Source organism: Megachile rotundata, chromosome 8 (assembly GCF_050947335.1).
Source record: "Megachile rotundata isolate GNS110a chromosome 8, iyMegRotu1, whole genome shotgun sequence".
Lineage (NCBI taxonomy): Eukaryota > Metazoa > Arthropoda > Insecta > Hymenoptera > Megachilidae > Megachile > Megachile rotundata.
The window spans coordinates 11,259,774-11,278,821 of NC_134990.1; the positions used below are offsets into that span (position 1 = coordinate 11,259,774).

General features: G+C 34.5%; 2 protein-coding genes across 8 annotated transcripts; one reads left to right on the forward strand and one right to left on the reverse strand.

The window, feature by feature from the left end:
- Positions 1-8,136: 8,136 nt before the first annotated feature.
- Positions 8,137-15,618, forward strand: nudE (Nuclear distribution protein nudE). 7 transcript variants are annotated; one of them, XR_013038974.1, is made up of 9 exons: positions 8,137-9,186; positions 9,573-9,759; positions 9,833-10,123; positions 10,212-10,348; positions 10,420-10,605; positions 11,129-11,256; positions 11,634-11,807; positions 12,031-12,101; positions 14,980-15,618. XR_013038974.1 is itself a non-coding variant. In XM_076534241.1 (9 exons), exons 3-8 carry the CDS (start codon positions 9,674-9,676, stop codon positions 11,787-11,789), a joined length of 984 nt encoding a protein of 327 aa, XP_076390356.1. In that variant the 5' UTR covers positions 8,137-8,668; positions 8,839-9,186; positions 9,573-9,673; the 3' UTR covers positions 11,790-11,807; positions 12,031-15,618. The 7 variants fall into 7 exon arrangements, 5 of the variants coding, with proteins under 5 accessions (XP_076390356.1, XP_012152023.2, XP_003708098.1 ...); XR_013038976.1 differs by lacking the exon at positions 14,980-15,618 and adding an exon at positions 14,105-14,145; XM_076534241.1 differs by having other exon boundaries at positions 8,137-8,668; positions 8,839-9,186; positions 12,031-15,618.
- LOC100883938 (histone H3.3A) lies at positions 15,194-16,456 on the reverse strand. Its single transcript, XM_003708049.3, has 2 exons — positions 16,327-16,456; positions 15,194-16,217 (listed from the first exon to the last, which is right to left on the reverse strand). The coding sequence occupies exons 1-2, from the start codon at positions 16,452-16,454 to the stop codon at positions 15,935-15,937; spliced, it is 411 nt and encodes a 136-aa protein (XP_003708097.1). The 5' UTR covers positions 16,455-16,456; the 3' UTR covers positions 15,194-15,934.
- Between the last annotated feature and the right edge of the window lie 2,592 nt (positions 16,457-19,048).

A 19,048-nucleotide genomic window follows, 5' to 3' on the forward strand; every position in this document is an offset into this window, starting at 1 on the left:
ATAGCACCATTAGGGGGCGACAATGGGGACCGAGGGGATCGGCGGGAGAGAAGAAGGAGGAAACATAAGGAAATTTGGCTGGCGCCTAAACGGCGACAACAAATGAAAGCAGCAACAATGGCGGGCAGCGCTATGAGCGACCCGAAGGCTTGGCAGACTTTTTGATCGGAAAGTACTGGAACGAGGAACTTGAACGTCAGCCTGGTCACAGCACCATTAGGGGACGGATTGAGAACCGAGGGAAAGTGCTGGAAGAGAGAAAAGAAATAAATACCGAGAGCAATGGGCTCATGTAGCGTTGTGGAGAAAGACTGGGGCGAAGTAGGAACAAAAGGGCTTATTACATATTTATCTATTTGCTGTTATTTACATACTTTATTACTTCATTAGGTCTAACAGCGACGGTATTAGTATTGATGACGCACACAGGGAATCGTATATGAACAAATAGGGGAGCAGGAAAGAAACAGCGCGGGGGGGGGGGGGGGGGGGCGAAACAGAGGCAAGATTAGAAACAAATAGCGTTAATTAGGCATAGGGAAGGAAAGATTGTAAAGCGCGGAGATATCAACCTATTAATCGACGACCGAGGGGGCGGGGGCGGAAATACGGAAACGAAATATGAGCGACAGGCAACACGCAGGGGATAGGCAGTAGAAAATAGACTACAGATCGGCACTTAGGTGGGAAATGGTGGAGAAGGTCGCGGTTTTACCGTATGTTCGAGCCCACCGGGAGGCGGTGCCGAGGGGGCGTTACAAGGTCAGCTGGAGGTCAGCGCATTTTGCCCGGGAGCCTCCCCTAGATCTTGACGCAGCCCCTAGGGCCAAAACCCTTTGGTTGAGAGCATCCAGTCTCCACACATGGAACACACACGCGAGGGGGGTGGGAGGGGGGGGGGGGGGGGGTAGTCTTTCTTCCACAACTGCGAGCGATGGCCTAGACCAGGTACACTATGCCCCATCCGGTAAGGAAGCCTGGCGGGTTGCCGCCAACCCCCGCGTAGCGGGGGCGGGAGACAGTTTTAGTGAGTAGGCCGTGGAAACCGCCCCTCTTCTAGGGGCGCCGGAAGCGGGAGTCTCACACTATCTGGGCTATCTTCCCAGGTGTCCGTTACTGGATTTCTGTCTTCCTTAAACAAAAAAAAAAAAAAAAAAAAGGTTATATTAGGTTAGGTCTGGCCCCAAGGTTAGGTTATATTAGGTTAGGTCTGGGCCAAAGGTTAGGTTATATTAGGTTAGGTCTGGGCCAAAGGTTAGGTTATATTAGGTTAGGTCTGGGCCTAAGGTTAGGTTATATTAGGTTAGGTCTGGGCCTAAGGTTAGGTTATATTAGGTTAGGTCTGGCCCCAAGGTTAGGTTATATTAGGTTAGGTCTGGGCCTAAGGTTAGGTTATATTAGGTTAGGTCTGGGCCCAAGGTTAGGTCAGAATAGGTTAGGTCTGGGCCTAAGGTTAGGTTATATTAGGTTAGGTCTAGGCCTAAGGTTAGGTTATATTAGGTTAGGTCTGGCCCCAAGGTTAGGTTATATTAGGTTAGGTCTGGGCCAAAGGTTAGGTTATATTAGGTTAGGTCTGGGCCAAAGGTTAGGTTATATTAGGTTAGGTCTGGGCCTAAATAACAGCAAATAGATAAATATGTAATAAGCCCTTTTGTTCCTACTTCGCCCCAGTCTTTCTCCACAACGCTACATGAGCCCATTGCTCTCGGTATTTATTTCTTTTCTCTCTTCCAGCACTTTCCCTCGGTTCTCAATCCGTCCCCTAATGGTGCTGTGACCAGGCTGACGTTCAAGTTCCTCGTTCCAGTACTTTCCGATCAAAAAGTCTGCCAAGCCTTCGGGTCGCTCATAGCGCTGCCCGCCATTGTTGCTGCTTTCATTTGTTGTCGCCGTTTAGGCGCCAGCCAAATTTCCTTATGTTTCCTCCTTCTTCTCTCCCGCCGATCCCCTCGGTCCCCATTGTCGCCCCCTAATGGTGCTATGACCAGGCTGACGACTGGGTTCCTTGTTGGATCAGCAGTTGATCGGAAGGGTGTTTGGTTCAATTTGACCTCTCTCCCTCCTCTCCCCCGCTCAGTCGGTCCCCGTTTTGTGCCCCCTAATGGTGCTATGACCAGGCTGACACCGGTTTCCTCCTTTGCAAGTTTGAGTAGTTCGATCGATCGTGTCTCATGTTTTCTCCTTCTTCTCTCCCGCCGATCCCACTCGGTCCCCATTGTCGCCCCCTAATGGTGCCATGACCAGGCTGACGACTGAGTTCCTTGCTGGATCAGCAGTTGATCGGAAGGGTGTTTGGTTCAATTTGACCTCTCTCCCTCCTCTCCCCCGCTCAGTCGGTCCCCGTTTTGTGCCCCCTAATGGTGCTATGACCAGGCTGACACCGGTTTCCTCCTTTGCAAGTTTGAGTCGTTTGATCGACCATGTCTTGTTTTCTCCTTCTTCTCTCCCGCCGATCCCACTCGGTCCCCATTGTCGCCCCCTAATGGTGCTATGACCAGGCTGACGACTGGGTCCCTAATTGAATCAGCAGTTGATCAGAAGGATCCTCTGCTCAGTTTAATCTCTCTCCCTCCTCTCCCCCGCTCCGTTGGTCACCGTTTTGTGCCCCCTAATGGTGCTATGACCAGGCTGACACCGGTTTCCTCCTTTGCAGGTTTGAGTCGTTCGATCGATCGTGTCTTGTTTTCTCCTTCTTCTCTTCCGCCGATCCCACTTGGTCCCCATTGTCGCCCCCTAATGGTGCCATGACCAGGCTGACGACTGGGTCCCTAGTTGAATCAACAGTTGATCAGAAGGGTGCTTTGCTCAATTGACCTCTCTCCCTCCTCTCCCCCGCTCAGTCGGTCACCGTTTGTGCCCCCTAATGGTGCTATGACCAGGCTGACACCGGTTTCCTCCCTTGCGGGTTTGAGTCGTTTGATCGGTCGTTTCTATTTTTGTTTCGCCGCTTCTTCTGCTCCTGCTCTTCCTCTTCTCCCTCTCGCTGTCCTCTTACTTCTTCCCCTCCTCTTGCCGTTTGAAAAGCGCGCCGTGCCTCCGCCGTCTTGCTTGTTGCTGCATCCTTTTGCTTCACCCTTCAGGGCCGCTCTCCACGTGTTCGCAGCGTTCCTTCCCTCGCCATGCTGGATATTCTGGTTATTCTCAGTGCGGCCCCTTTTCTCCACCATCGTTGTGTCTTCGGAGTTTCCAGAGTGCTGGAGCGTTTTCCACAGTTCTTCCAGCACTTTTCCGTCATTTTCCCGCTTTGCACTGTTCTTCTGCACTCGCGCACGTGGTCACGTATATTCCCCTGTACCCGCAACACTCCTAGCACTTCACTGCGCTCTCACAACACTTTCCTAACACTACCCGAGTTAGTTGCCTATCTGTTAATTATTTATTATTTATTATTTATTAATTTATTAACCTACTAATCACTTCACTATTTATAATAATTTATTTGTTAATTATGAACTAATTAATATTATTATTATTATTATTATTATTATTATTATTATTATTAATCTCATTCACTTCACTTCATTTATTAATCAATTAATTAATTAATTTATTTCTTCCTTCCTTCACTTTGTTCCGTGTCGTCTCACCTCTTCCTCTTTTCCTCCTCCCTGTCTTCTTGCTTCAGCCAATCCGCTTACCATTTGAAAAACGCGCCATGTCTCCGCCATCTTGCTTGTTGCCGCGTGCCTCCGCTTCGCCCATAGGCTTCATCCCTGAAGGCAGCTCTCCGAGCGCTTGCGGCAATCCTTCCTCCGCCATCTTACTTGTTGCCGCGTGCCTTCGCTTCGCCTTTAGGCTTCGTCCTTAAGGGCCGCTCTCCATGCGCCTGTAGCGACCCTTCCCCGGCCATGCTGGATGTTTGCGAACCGGCCTTTACGCTCTGCGCTTTCCCTCGCGCGGAGATGCCCACGTGTTCGTACGATATATCGAAGCATGCTTGACCGACGCCATTATTTATTTACTATCAAGAAAATACAAAAATAGCCAAAACTAATCACCGCATGCATTCAGTATGCCTCATTCGCCCTTTCCCGCACTCTAAATCCCTAATGACATTTGCATTATAATTAATTAATCTAATTTCTACGACTTTCTATCGCAACTTCTACATGTCGCACGACCACGTGTTCACGCAAGTCCTTCTTCGAGGGCAGCTTTCACCCTTAAATTGCACTATTTCACTCGCGATATATAAATAATCGTATTTAAGTCGCGCACATATTTATTTATTCCGCGGTCGGTCCGAACACTCGTTTCCTCGCTTTCGATTACTCATGGGTTTGCACCCCATGCTTTTCCTCGCATCGCGTGGAGGTCGCCATTACCGAAATTTCGTTTTTTATTTATAACTTCACTATTCCACTTCCGATTTTCACAAAATTTCACCGCCCACTTCCCCCACAGTCTCCCCTCACTTCACAACATTATTTATCTCACTTAAACCACTTTTCCCACCAACAAATTGTAATTTATCGCGGAGCGACCCCCGAACACGTGCGCTCGCCACGACAGCCAACCTAACCTAATATAACCTAACCTTTGGAACTAACCTAACCCAATAAAACTTATCTTTGGGTCGTGACTGATAGTACTAACAGTAGTAGGAATACTAATTATAGTTCCACACATTGTAATACGTGTAATAAGGATTATTTATATTAAAAATAGATTATTCCTACTAACAATAGTTAAACGATAATAGAAGTAGCAATATTGATAGTGATATTGGTTAAATTGATAATAATAAGAGCGATTAGTATGATAATAATAGTTCTAACTATTATAACAATAGTTATATGCGTAAAAATATAGGTTATATTGGTAATAATAAGAGTAGTAAAGATAATTATAGTTCCAGTGATGATAATAGTCGTGATATGCGTAATAATATTGATAATAATAAGAATAATAAGGATAATGATGATAAAAGTAGTAATATTTGTAATAATATTGATAATAATAAGAGTAGTAAGGATAATTACGGTTCCAGCGATGATAGTAGTCGTAATATGCGTAATAGTATTGATAATAATAAGAATAATACGGATAATGATGATAAAAGTAGTAATATGCGTAATAATATTGATAATAATAAGAGTAGTAACGATAATTGCAGTTCCAGCGATGATAATAGTCATAATATGCGTAATAGTATTGATAATAATAAGAATAATAAGGATAATGATGATAAAATTAGTAATATGTGTAATAATATTGATAATAATAAGAGTAGTAAGGATAATTACGGTTCCAGCGATGATAGTAGTCGTAATATGCGTAATAGTATTGATAATAATAAGAATAATAAGGATAATGATGATAAAAGTAGTAATATGTGTAATAATATTGATAAAAATAAGAGTAGTAAGGATAATTACAGTTGCAGCGATGATAATAGTCGTAATATGCGTAATAATATTGATAATAATAAGAATAATAAGGATAATGATGATAAAAGTAGTAATATGTGTAATAATATTGATAAAAATAAGAGTAGTAAGGATAATTACAGTTGCAGCGATGATAATAGTCGTAATATGCGTAATAATATTGATAATAATAAGAATAATAAGGATAATGATGATAAAAGTAGTAATATGTGTAATAATATTGATAAAAATAAGAGTAGTAAGGATAATTACGGTTCCAGCGATGATAGTAGTCGTAATATGCGTAATAGTATTGATAATAATAAGAATAATAAGGATAATGATGATAAAAGTAGTAATATGTGTAATAATATTGATAAAAATAAGAGTAGTAAGGATAATTACGGTTCCAGCGATGATAGTAGTCGTAATATGCGTAATAGTATTGATAATAATAAGAATAATAAGGATAATGATGATAAAATTAGTAATATGTGTAATAATATTGATAATAATAAGAGTAGTAAGGATAATTGCAGTTCCAGCGATGATAATAGTCGTAATATACGTAATAATATTGATAATAATAAGAGTAGTAAGGATAATTACAGTTGCAGCGATGATAATAGTCGTAATATGCGTAATAATATTGATAATAATAAGAATAATAAGGATAATGATGATAAAAGTAGTAATATGTGTAATAATATTGATAAAAATAAGAGTAGTAAGGATAATTACGGTTCCAGCGATGATAGTAGTCGTAATATGCGTAATAGTATTGATAATAATAAGAATAATAAGGATAATGATGATAAAATTAGTAATATGTGTAATAATATTGATAATAATAAGAGTAGTAAGGATAATTGCAGTTCCAGCGATGATAATAGTCGTAATATACGTAATAATATTGATAATAATAAGAATGATAAAGATAATGATGATAGAAGTAGTAATATGCGTAATAATATTGATAATAATAAGAATAATAAAGATAATGATATTAAATGTAGTAATATCGGTAACAATATTGATAATAATAAGAGTAGTAAGGATAATTACAGTTCCAGCGATGATAATAGTCGTAATATGGGTAATAATATTAATAATAATAAGAATAATAAGCATAATAGTAATAGTTGTATCGATAATAAAAGTAGTAATATGGGTAGTGATATCAGTTAAATTGATAATAATAAGAGTAGTAAGGATAATAATTATAGTTCCACGGTAATAGTAATAGTAACATGGGGAATGATACATGTTAGGTCTCCAGACCTAACCTGATACAACCTAACCTTAGTCCCTGACCTAACATGATCCGAACCAACCTTAGATCCTGACCTAACCTAATATAACCTAACCTTGGATCCTGACCTAACCGAATATAACCTTACCGTAAGCCTGACCTAACCTGTTGATTGTCTGTTATGTTTATGAATGTAATGGAATGGATTGTAAATAAGTACATGATTTCTTTTATTTATTTATTGTAACTTCATAAAGACATACAATTTGCAAATATATTTTGTACAATTTTTCATTTATGTAAGTCTTTATTGGTTTAATTCTTTGTCGAAGATCGAGGCAGATTGTGTGTATATTCAATTTTGGAACTGAAAAATAAAAGCATTTATAATAACATATTTATTGTTGTTGCACGATTTAATAATATTGTTACGTGAAGGTTAGATCATTAGTAAACAGAAAATGTTAATTATAAAAATAATAAATTGAATAACTATTTATAATGTACAATTGTTGTGACTAAATATATGTGTTATATTAAAAAATAGGACTTACGTTGATTAAATGGAACGCCGAGATCCTTCCTCCACTTCAATGCTGTAAAGACTAACTCGTCGGTCTGATAGCATGGCTTAAACTACTTTTAAGTAGCGCGCAGATCAGCGTTATAACTAACATATATATAACTAACCTAACCCAGCCTAATGTAATCTAACTCAACCTATACATTCATAGTTTACAGTGCAATTATAAGAATTTTTGAAAAGTTATGTAGAATCATTAAGATGCCCTCATCAGTCACCATTGCGTGTACCGGCTAGGTACGGCATTGGCAGCAAGCTGTGACGTCAGCTGACGCATGCGCATAAAGCTCTCGCGTGAGATAAAATCTCACGACTGCCTAACACTGCCAGGAGTAGATTTTGGACCGTAATTCTCTACCCCTTCCCGGCCCCTGTCAGCTGATATGTATGATAAAGAACGTGCCACCTCTTTACATATCATGTTAACCTACTACCAGCAGTCTTTTTCAGAGCCGAAACACTGATATTGCAATGATTTATACGTGATAAGTCTTCTCAGATAGGATTGAAAAATTAAAAAAGTTTGAAAATACGAAATTTTTTTTTAAATTGTCTTTAAATTACCTTTTCCCACCTTATATTCTTATGATACAAAATTTTTAAATTGAACAGTTTCGAATTTGAAGAATTGTCGGAATGTGTCATTATTTCTCAAAAGTAGCTGAATTTTAAAACTTTTATTAATGGAAAATTTGAATAATTAACAAACGGCTCTGTTACTACTATGTTCTTCTGATACAAAATCTCAACCCAACTCAACAAATTCAAAGTTTTAAGATTTGCAGTTTTAAATGAATAAATAATTTTTTCGTTTCATTTCATATTTATTTAATCAAGTATTAGAACAATAATACAACAGTGTACAATAATATAGTTTTCTTACAATTTAGATATTTTACAATTTCGTACTACAGAAGTACGCATAATGTACAATAATTATACAACATATACAACTGTTAACGATGATAAGCGTTTCTTATAATCTACAACGGTACAATTGTTTGTAACTGTATAATATGTGTTATAATGCGATACAATGGGAGCTTCTTAGAATCTGTACATGTATATATAAAATTTTACAATTGCAACGAACAAGTAAATGAAATTTAAATTATTGAATGTATTAGTTATTTCTGTCATCACCTTGACCGTTTCAAAATTGCATATTCCAGCAAAGTCTTGCAAAATGTATTTGACTGTCACAACAGCGCGCTTTCCAAACTTTGTTAAATAAGTGGGGAATAATAGATTGTTGATTAGACTCTCTTCAATCTGATTTACAACAAAGAATATCTGTAAATCAATTCTATGAGTACGCATTTGAAATTATCAATCAATATGAAACAAAGAATAAGTCGTACATTCCACCTCGTCCTGTTCCGTGTCCACCATATCGAATGCACGCGTAACCGGTTAGCTCTCGTGACGCCACCTGAACTGCGCCGTAGCATAGTGATCGAACGGGTATGTATCTGCCATTTTGCGATCGGTAAACGAGCGTGTATTTCATTCAAGATTCATTCCGCGAACGAGACTGAATCGGATGTTATACGATTGCTCAAGGAACGTTTCGTTTAATGATCGATCGATGACCTGCCAAACAGTTTTCGCACGGTCCATTCGTAACCTTCCAGGGAAACAGAGAATCCACGTTCAACACCGTGTTTCGTGGAACAGCTTTTTTTCTACTTTACCATCACAACCAGAGTGACTCACAATTGTACGGTAATGACATTTATGTCACACGCGGCATTCGCTACGTTTCACCTGCTAGCGCTTCTTCAAGGTCCTCCGTATTTATATGCATCTTAAGGCGAACTTCATCTTAATGCGCCCACACGTCGTCATCGTTAGTCGTTTTATTCAACATTTTTAGACGATAATAGACCACAGGATTTTGCTCGGTCCAAAACGGTGAAGCTGTGTTTACGCTGTCCCGTTTCTCGCTTGCTTCGTCGCGTGTTTCTCTCCCAACGATACATGTAAGTCTAAGTCTTCTGAATTATGCAGTTATTACGCTTCAAATTTAATTTTATTTCGACTACAATTGACGATCAATGGTCTGATGTTTTATCGTTTATTTTGCTGATCAAGAATTACGCTATCAGTCTGTGTCTGCGAGTAATTATTATCAACTTGCTGTGAGTAGGTTAGATTGATGCATCGATCGCATTACAGTTACACGTATATACACGGTAATTGCGATTTTTTTTAAACGAAGTTGAACTTTCACCGTGATTGTCAACACAGATTGTATATATTAACAGGCCAATAATGATATTAACGTTTTTCACAATTTTCATAATTTAACAATTCTTCATTGATTGCATGATATTTCATGTGTAATTATGACTATTTTATTTTGTAGGATGTCATTGTATCAGTAGAAATATAGAACAATTTGTAGTTGTAATTAATTCTCAAAAACATTTGCTAAGGAATTGAATAGACTCGGAAGCATTAGTCAATATGATGGACATTGATCCCCCGGAGTTTGTGTCCAAAGATGATGAAATTCAATATTGGATGGATCTTGCTCATCAAATACATAGAAGGTAAACTATTTTCTTTCTTAGTTAGAATCTTAAAAGTAGTACGTTATATTAGAAAGTTGTTTTGTTTTTGTAGGAAAGAAGATATAGAAAGAGAGCTAGAGGAATTTCAAGAAAATTCACAATTATTAGAAAAGGAATTAGAAGCTTCGTTAGAACAGGCAGAAAAAACTAACAGAGAATTAAGGCAACGAAATACAAGACTAGCCACAGAAGTGGAACAATTAAGAACAAGATTAGACCAACAATCTGCGGATTGTATAATGTTTCAAGGAAAGGCTCAAGATTTACAGACTCAACATGACCATTTACTGAAGTATATTAGAGAATTAGAACAGAAAAATGATGATCTGGAAAGAGCTCACAGGTATTTCAAAATTATATACATTTAGTTAGAATATCTAACATATGTTGTTGAATTTAGAATAATGTATTGTGTCTTATTCAATTTACAGGATAAATAGGGTAACAGAAGAAGAAATAGAAGCAAAACTTAATTCTGCCATTGAAAAAAATGCTCTGTTGGAATCAGAACTTGACGAAAAAGAGGCTCTAAAAGTTATAGTACAGAGATTAATGGATGAAATTAGAGGTCATACAATAAACCACATAATTTGGATGATGAAGTACCCAAATTAACACCGATATTTAATTTTATTACAGACCTAAAGCAAGAAATTCAAGTTCAAGAAAGACATCAACCAGACAATGATAAATCAGCTGACAGAGTTCGTAATCACGTCGATAGCAATAAACTACAGGTTGAATTGGAAACGCATATACCTCCTAGTGGTCCAATAGTACCACAATCCATACCTCCGAGTAATACAGCAACTTCACCATTAAAAAGTAAGATACATAATACTCTACGTAAAACTAAGCGCATGTTTTGCTTTGGGCCTAAAAGATGATTCTTAATATCATTAAAATCAATGGTCAACAAGAAAAATACCTAACAAAATAGAACAGTTGCAGCTAAATGGATGCAAAATTTGAATTCAATAGTCTAATATGTCTTTCTTCAGAAATTTTCCTCAGTAACAAATACCTTAATTAATTGATATTTTAAGATTACAAAACGTCCTGTCTAACTTATATGCTTTATTAACATACTTTTATGCGCTTCAATTAATTTTATCAGTTTGTACATACATATATAATATTGTTATCGATGAAATAAAAATTATTTTAACAAACTTGTTCTTTATTTTAGTTTCTAAAAAGTATAATTTCAACTGACTTGCATGCCAACTTTCTTTTTATTTGTTTTATTAAAATGTTGTCTTATAGTTCTCAGTATGTTTTCTGTTTTCTATAAATTTAATGCTGTCATGTATCTGTAGTAATTTGTTCTTTTCCTGTTTGCAATTAGTTGGAAACAGAGTTGTAGGGGGTGTAACTGGGAACAACAATAACAATAATAATGTGAATCCACCATTGGCACCATGTACAAGAATATTAGCAATGAACATGATTGGCGACCTTATGAGAAAAGTTGGTGTAAGTATCATCAGTTTTCTTTACACTTATTGTGTTTGGTTTTTTTATATTTCAAATGCTCATTTAGCACGTATGGAAATAATTCAAAGCATGGCTTGTGTATTTTTAAAATTAAGCTGTTTTAAGTTGCCGTAAATTTTAATTTTGGTACTAGGCAATTGTCTTATTTGTTCTGGTTTTTTTGAACAGCTTTTATTTTGATTTCCTCTTAAATTTGAAATGTGTTTTCTATCAAACAAGAAATTTACTAAATAATATATAAAACTGAAATATAGGTGTACAAATACTTTGTAAAAATTTGCTCAGTTTATATAAAATGCTTTAGTATAGTGTTAGTCATTGATACTGGTAGTGTGATGTAGCTGGTGTTTTGGTAGCTTGACAGGTGGGTCTGCATGGACTGTAAGAAGGTAAAATGCACTTGCGTGGGTGGAAAAAAAACTGTTTCCACTACACCCACTGATTTACCAACCGTCCAGGTTCACACACCCACTCAATGTATACGGCAACAACCTAGATCAACCAAGTGCTGACCAAGCCTTTGTGTACAGGTCTCTATTTGGTTTCTTTTGTTTTGTATTGCATACCTCTGTTCTGTATACACCATGCTTCACTTTATTCCCTACTGAATAATCCCATGCTTTTTCCACCTAATTTTACCAGTCACAGAAATCTGTAACTTCTAATTAAAACATGGTATCGACACTGGAAATAACAATAACAATTCACAAAAATTATGATACCTCATTTAACAATACTTATTTAATTGCATAGGCATTGGAGAATAAGTTAAATACATGCCAAAACCCTTCACGAGAGGATCAAACCGTCCGCGACCTCTACAGGTAACGTTACAGCAATGTGTTAATAATTTCGAAATATCACATTATTGTCTCTACATCTTTGTGCACTGCGTGTACTTTTAGTAAAAGAGATATCATGTATCAAAAATGTTTTTAATTGACTCTGTTACAAACAGAATTATTCTTTTAAGAAATCTGATTTATACACAGTAACGCTTTAGCAAAAATTTTGTTTATCTATGTTTAAAACGATACATGATAACTATTAAATGAATTGTACTTATTACTAGTTTCGTGTTGATTCTTAATTACATAGTGCTTTATGTGAACGTTAAACTTACGAATTTGTGTATAATCAAATGCTTCTCACAATCCCAGTTCTCTAGCTTTTTAGTATTTGAAAGTTCAAAATATTTAATAAGACTGCATTATTTGTCAAATAGCTCGTGTATCGCTTGTGTTATAATTTAAGACAAAGCATCTTATTTTTTATGTCTCTAAATCTAATTTGTTTAGTTTATTAGTTGTATACTATTCTGAAGCGAAGCGATCAAAATTAATTAATACTGTAAACTAAATTTTCGAGCTTCAATGTTAATTTTTATTTAACGTTTCTTTTCAATTCCATAACTGTACTTTATTCTTTAGTATACTTTAGTTTATGTGTATGACTTGTACAGTGGAATTACATCTAATTGTCTGTACATTTTCTTTGTGGTTCAAAGAGTACAATACTATATTTTGACTATAGTCTATCAAGGTCTTAATAATCTAAATCATAAGAAATAGTTGTAGATTAGAATTTTGTATTACTTAATTCTTAAAAAATTCTATGATTATTAAGACCTTCAATAAATTGGATTAATATTATACGTATTTTGGAATAGAAATTTCGACAAATTAATTATTATTGTAATATGATATATAAAACAAAACAATCAGTTTTGTAATATGCGCGTATATGATATGATCATACCAAAAATATTTTTTATAAAGGAGTAAAAATTAAAAATTTAATCGAGTAACTATGTTCAAAAACTATAATTGTCCCAGTTAACAGACTATAATCAATGTAACTGAAAGAAATTCCTGATTTATATTTTTTAATGTTTTATAGAATAAATATAACTTAAGTACGTTTCATATTATTATAAAGCTTTTTCATGTATTAGATTGAGCTAACAATTTTCAATACTTCATAATGTAAGTACACACTTGTATATAATATGTATATATACATTTTAATGATCGATGCAATGTTATAAATTATATATAAGATAAATAGATGCATAATAATTAGTTTGTTATTATAAAAGTTTCTTTAAATTATAAATTATAATCAATATGTGATAATGTACGCGTAAAATTATATAGTTTTTGTACAAATTTGTAGCTCAATCTATAATTGCAATATTTAAATGTTGACCTTTAGTGCTCAAAAGTTTTTTGTTAAAAATAAATTTTCAGTTACAAATATACTCTTTATAAAAGAACGTTTAATTGAATCCTATGCACAGCACAAAAGGATTCAACATTATTTATGTAATACAATGTTAATTGTATTTATACAAATCTTTCTTGCATGAAGTTTACATGTAATTTTTGTACTTTCTGTCAGTAACGTTGACATAGTGTTCGCAATAAAATTGTCTGTACTATTTGTTGTATCAAAGTGCTTGAAAGCATTTTACATTGCACAATATAGAACTTCTGTTTTGTCACTGTTTTGTTAAAACCATGCATTAACATTTTTACAATTGAGACTTACCTTGAAAAACAATCATGAATTGTAAATCATCAAGCTAATTTTTATGTGCATGTTGTACAGTTTATGCACGATTCATAAATATGTACAGCATTTCTCAATCTTACATAAAATTATATTTCTTTTAATATTGTAACTGTCTATTATACAATTTAATTAATTATCAAATGAAAATAAAAATTTTAAACTGATTGAGAAACGCTGATTTAATTGAAGTTTCATAGCCATATCCTCCCTTCGTATAAAATAGTAACAAAACAGTACTAAATTTTTTTATCAGGACTAGGCGGCAAGTTCGAGGCTTTGCCTCTGGCAACAGCAACCACATTCGATTATAAACATCGGATAATATTCCAACAGTAAACTTCTACGTTGTCCATTCTGTTTCTATATTTGTAAATTCTTACTATACTTCGATTCTAATGTCATTCATTAATTTATTATTACTTAACGGTGAAACAAACATGACTTCTATTCACTTACTTATTATTTATTTTTATAAATTATTTAATTTTTCTGTTGTATGGAATTCATTATTTACAGAAGTTAACTTATTATTTCTTTTCTTGAAATTTAAAAGCATATTTGGTAAAAATATGAATGAAATTTGTAAATAATTATTCAAAATTGTAAGTGTAAAGTTGATTATGTGATAATTATAGATATGTATTAGAATTATGTTATTGTTGTGTAGATATTCACAAATGATATTAAATAAATAATTTGTGAATTTTTAGTTTAGAAAATTGGTATAGTTTTAGGACAATTAAAAAATTCAGCCACAGTTAGAAACAATATTATAACCACTAGTGCAAATCTAGCTTTTACAGTAAATTAGGAATCTATGTCTATTTTTAATAAGAAAAAGATATTCTTTTGCGTCTTGCAATTCAATTTTATACTTTAAATTATATAAAAGTTATTGAACTGTGTATCATATCTCCAACATAAACTGTGTGCTTTTGTGCCACTAAATAATTATACAACTTCATATTTTAAAACATTTATATGGAATTAAATGCGAACTAACATTACTAATTAGAATTCAAACATATTCACAACTACGTACTGAATAAAAAAAAACCATTGTAAGTTTGTATTAAATTCCGCTTGACGTATAGTGTAAAAATTATTGTTTCCGTTTTGTGTCAATAGTGAACTGATAATGAACTGGAATTTCCAATAAAACTGAAATACAAGTAGTAGCAGAATTTACATAATATTTGTAACATAAATTTGTAAAATTAAACTAAAATATTTGTAAAATAAAGTTACTGTAAACAGCTTTTCAATTCATAAAATTGAAGTTCTTTAAACCTATCACACTTATAAAATAACTGTTACCGTCTATTAAACAGAAACAGGTAAGTCAATGTTTTCAAATTTTATTTATGAAACGTTTATCTTTACACGAACAGTGAGTACTTATCTGATTGAATTACCTTATGTGATTTTAGTACAACCAGAATTCTAGTACAATAAACACTACATTGGATTCCTATAAAGAAACTGTCTTATGTTCTAATGTATATTTCTTTTTCTATGTACTGTATCAATAATGACGATGATGTATGTATTGTAATAATGATATACGTATATCATAGAATTATAATGAGAAATTGCGGTTGCTTTTTAATCCTAAAAGTACTTTTAGAAGAATTAACAATTTGTTTTGTCTTTTGTTAAGACCCATTTCGCTTCTAAACGTATTTTAGATCTCGATGTTCTTACTCTATAGATAAGATGTAAACTGATAAAAAAAGAAAAATATAAACTAAACTAAAGAACAAAAGATTAATATTTATAACTGACAATTTGTATGCAGTAACATAATTTAGTTTACAGTTTTATGTAATAACATCAAACATTAATGGGTTACTATTTTCAAAATAGCCACCAATTTTATATTAATTTATCAAAGTTCTGAATTTTCTATCCTTATCATAAGAAATGACAATTTTATAACTTGTACACTTTCATGGAGTACAAAATAATATGTAGTTTGGAATGAAAATGTTTTATCCATGATTGTTACGAATGACGATAATAATAATAATAGTGATGAGAATAATAATAGCTGTAAATGGTATGTATGGGAGTTACATATTATTTAAGCACGCTCGCCACGAATTCGTCGAGCTAGCTGAATATCCTTGGGCATAATGGTCACACGTTTGGCGTGAATAGCGCACAAATTGGTATCTTCAAACAACCCGACCAAGTATGCTTCAGAAGCTTCCTGTAAAGCTCCAATAGCTGCACTTTGGAAACGTAGATCAGTTTTGAAATCCTGTGCAATTTCACGAACCAATCGTTGGAAAGGTAACTTTCTGATCAACAATTCAGTAGATTTCTGGTATCTTCTGATTTCTCGAAGAGCTACTGTACCAGGCCTAAAAATCATATTTTATGTCATATATATAATGTCACACTTTTATTGAATGTCCATATATATTGTCATAAATATTTTCAATGAATGTGTATACATTCTGTAAAATTCACCTATAACGATGAGGTTTCTTCACTCCACCAGTAGAAGGCGCACTCTTACGAGCTGCTTTTGTAGCGAGCTGTTTACGAGGCGCCTTACCTCCAGTAGATTTACGTGCCGTCTGCTTGGTACGTGCCATTATTCAACCTGGAATAACAAAAACCTAATTAGTAATAGAACTATGTGGCTATCTTATTTTAAATCTTATATAAAATATACGAAGTCGGTTGAAACTTTATTGTTAGTACTCTTTCGAATATTTTAATGTTCACATTTATTTTAATGCAGATTATAAAACATATCAATATTAGCTATGAAAATTTGAAAAAAAACACTGATAAGCTAAATTTAATAATATAAATGTAATAAAAGGTTCAAGGTACCTCGGTGACTCGAGACACCACTGTATACAAACAAGGAACGCGGGAAAAACGATTTCGAAGAGAATATTGTAATATCTAGAATAAACGAAACTTGGTAGTGGGGTAAGAGAAAGGTAGTGGGGCAACAAGGGTGGGGGTACGATCCGTTGCTGTTCGTACGGAGGAGCCGCGCACCGAGGAACGCTGCGCATTGCGCAATGCACAAACTTTCGTTCTTCCTGCATCGACTCGAATAAAAGCTATGTTACCGAGAAAAATGTATTATGGAAATTGATAAAAATTCTTGGAACTCTCGATGGTTCTTTCCGCGGGAAATATCATTCAACAAATGAAACATAACGAATGACAGTCTCCGCAAGAAGAAGCCGAAAACATCACTCGCAAGAGAAGCTCGTGAATGATTCCCTCCACGAACGTCAATTGCAAAATGGAGGCAATACGACGGTACGTTGCGTTCGGACGCGAAAACCCGAGTTTTCCGGCACTTTTCACTCTTTACGATACACGTTGCACTTCCCGCTTATTTGCCGATAGCCAGAATCACACGTGACATAAGATGAAATACGATTTGTAGGAGTTTACGTACCTTTGAAAGGAAAAATTGTACGAGAAGCAAGAGCTAGCACTATCCGATTCCTTGTACTTCGATGGCAGTGGACGCTCTCCCAAGTCACGACTCCCTTGTCCCTACCCCCTAGAAATTAAATCGCGAGAGGCACGTAAGCCCGCGGTGCACTGCATCCAATCAGATGTCGGATAGCAGTTGAGCCTCGTAGTGTACCATACGCGATTGGTTTAGCCTCCTACGCCTAGAGTGCGAACTGAGAAGAACCCTGTCAATTGTAATATACATGATACTTCTCTCAGCAACCTCGTTTTACTTGCAACAATTATTGTCTCGTTATCGCCGAAAGTACTTAAACTGATAAATGTTTCATTTACAATATATTTCCCATGAGAATTACCGACATATGGCTCAGAATTGCTTCCGCGACGAACATTCGAATGTACATTTAAATTTGTATCTCCGCAAACGAGCTTCCACGAACTCGTTCCTGTAATTCTTTCTGCAATGAAATCGGTTATTTCGTAGAAATTTCTAGAAAAACATGCAAGTTTTATCAAACGAAACAAGAGAACACGTCATCTTGACGTTCTATAGTTATCAAGATAATTTTTAAATCGTTGCTTCGAGAGAATATGCCTTTCGTTAATGTTAAAATTGTAATTTCTAGAATTAAAGCTTCTTTAAACGTTTTCGCTTGGAAAAAGTAGACGCCATTGTGCGTCTAAACGTAAACAATATTGTATCGATATTCGATAGACAAATTTATGACCTTTATGCATTTAACTGTGCGGTTCAAATAGCACAGTACGAAATTTGATTTTACTAATGATTCTTTTTAAATTTTAAATAATATTTTTAATCTTATTATGGTATTATGCTGCAAAAATGTTTTTAAACACGTATATGTACGGTTACAATCCGTTATCAACGGTGTAATCTGTGCATTCATAATGATACATGTTTCATATTTATTCATGCAGCGCAAATTATGCTGATGTCTATTCTCGAAAAATATAATCGCACAGTTGCAAGTCTCGCGTCATACATAAAAAAAAAAACAATTGAACAAATCGCAGATCCATGAAATATGTTATTTATGTAGCTGACGTAATCGCTACAATCAGTAATCATATTAAATATGTATGATCCTATAAAACAATTAATTATAATGACGATATTTCATGGAAATGTTTTTGATATATAATTTACAATTACTCATAACAATTTTCCAAAGATATCAATCTCTAGGGGATATGCAATGTAAGCGAGTGAATTACAAGGAACCATTTTCGGATCTGACTTTCAAAATTTTTTAATTTCGAATTAAAAATTTTGGAAATTTGCAAAAATAATGCGTTAAAAACGGAAACAAATTTCGTTACATAAAATTTTGGAAAGTCGTGTATTCAATTATTTAAATCCATTAAAAGATTAAATATTAGGGTAGGTGAATATAACATCCAAACTTGAATTTTGTAATTGTATTTTATACACATACGTAGCCGTATTAATGATTGACGTAAATTACATTACATATTTTTTAAAATATAATTTTTCAAGGTATACAAAAAAGAACGTATATTTTATTCTTAAGACAATTTAAGTTAATTTACCGAAAATCTGAGTTTTTGTAGTGTAACTACAAAAGTACTAAAATAATCATTAATAAAATATAATTACATGGTCATAAATTTGCTAACTTCAATGAAATTACAAACGTAAAATATAAACGCAAATTAACGTTGATAATACAAATAATAACATAAATTTATGGCTTTCTTA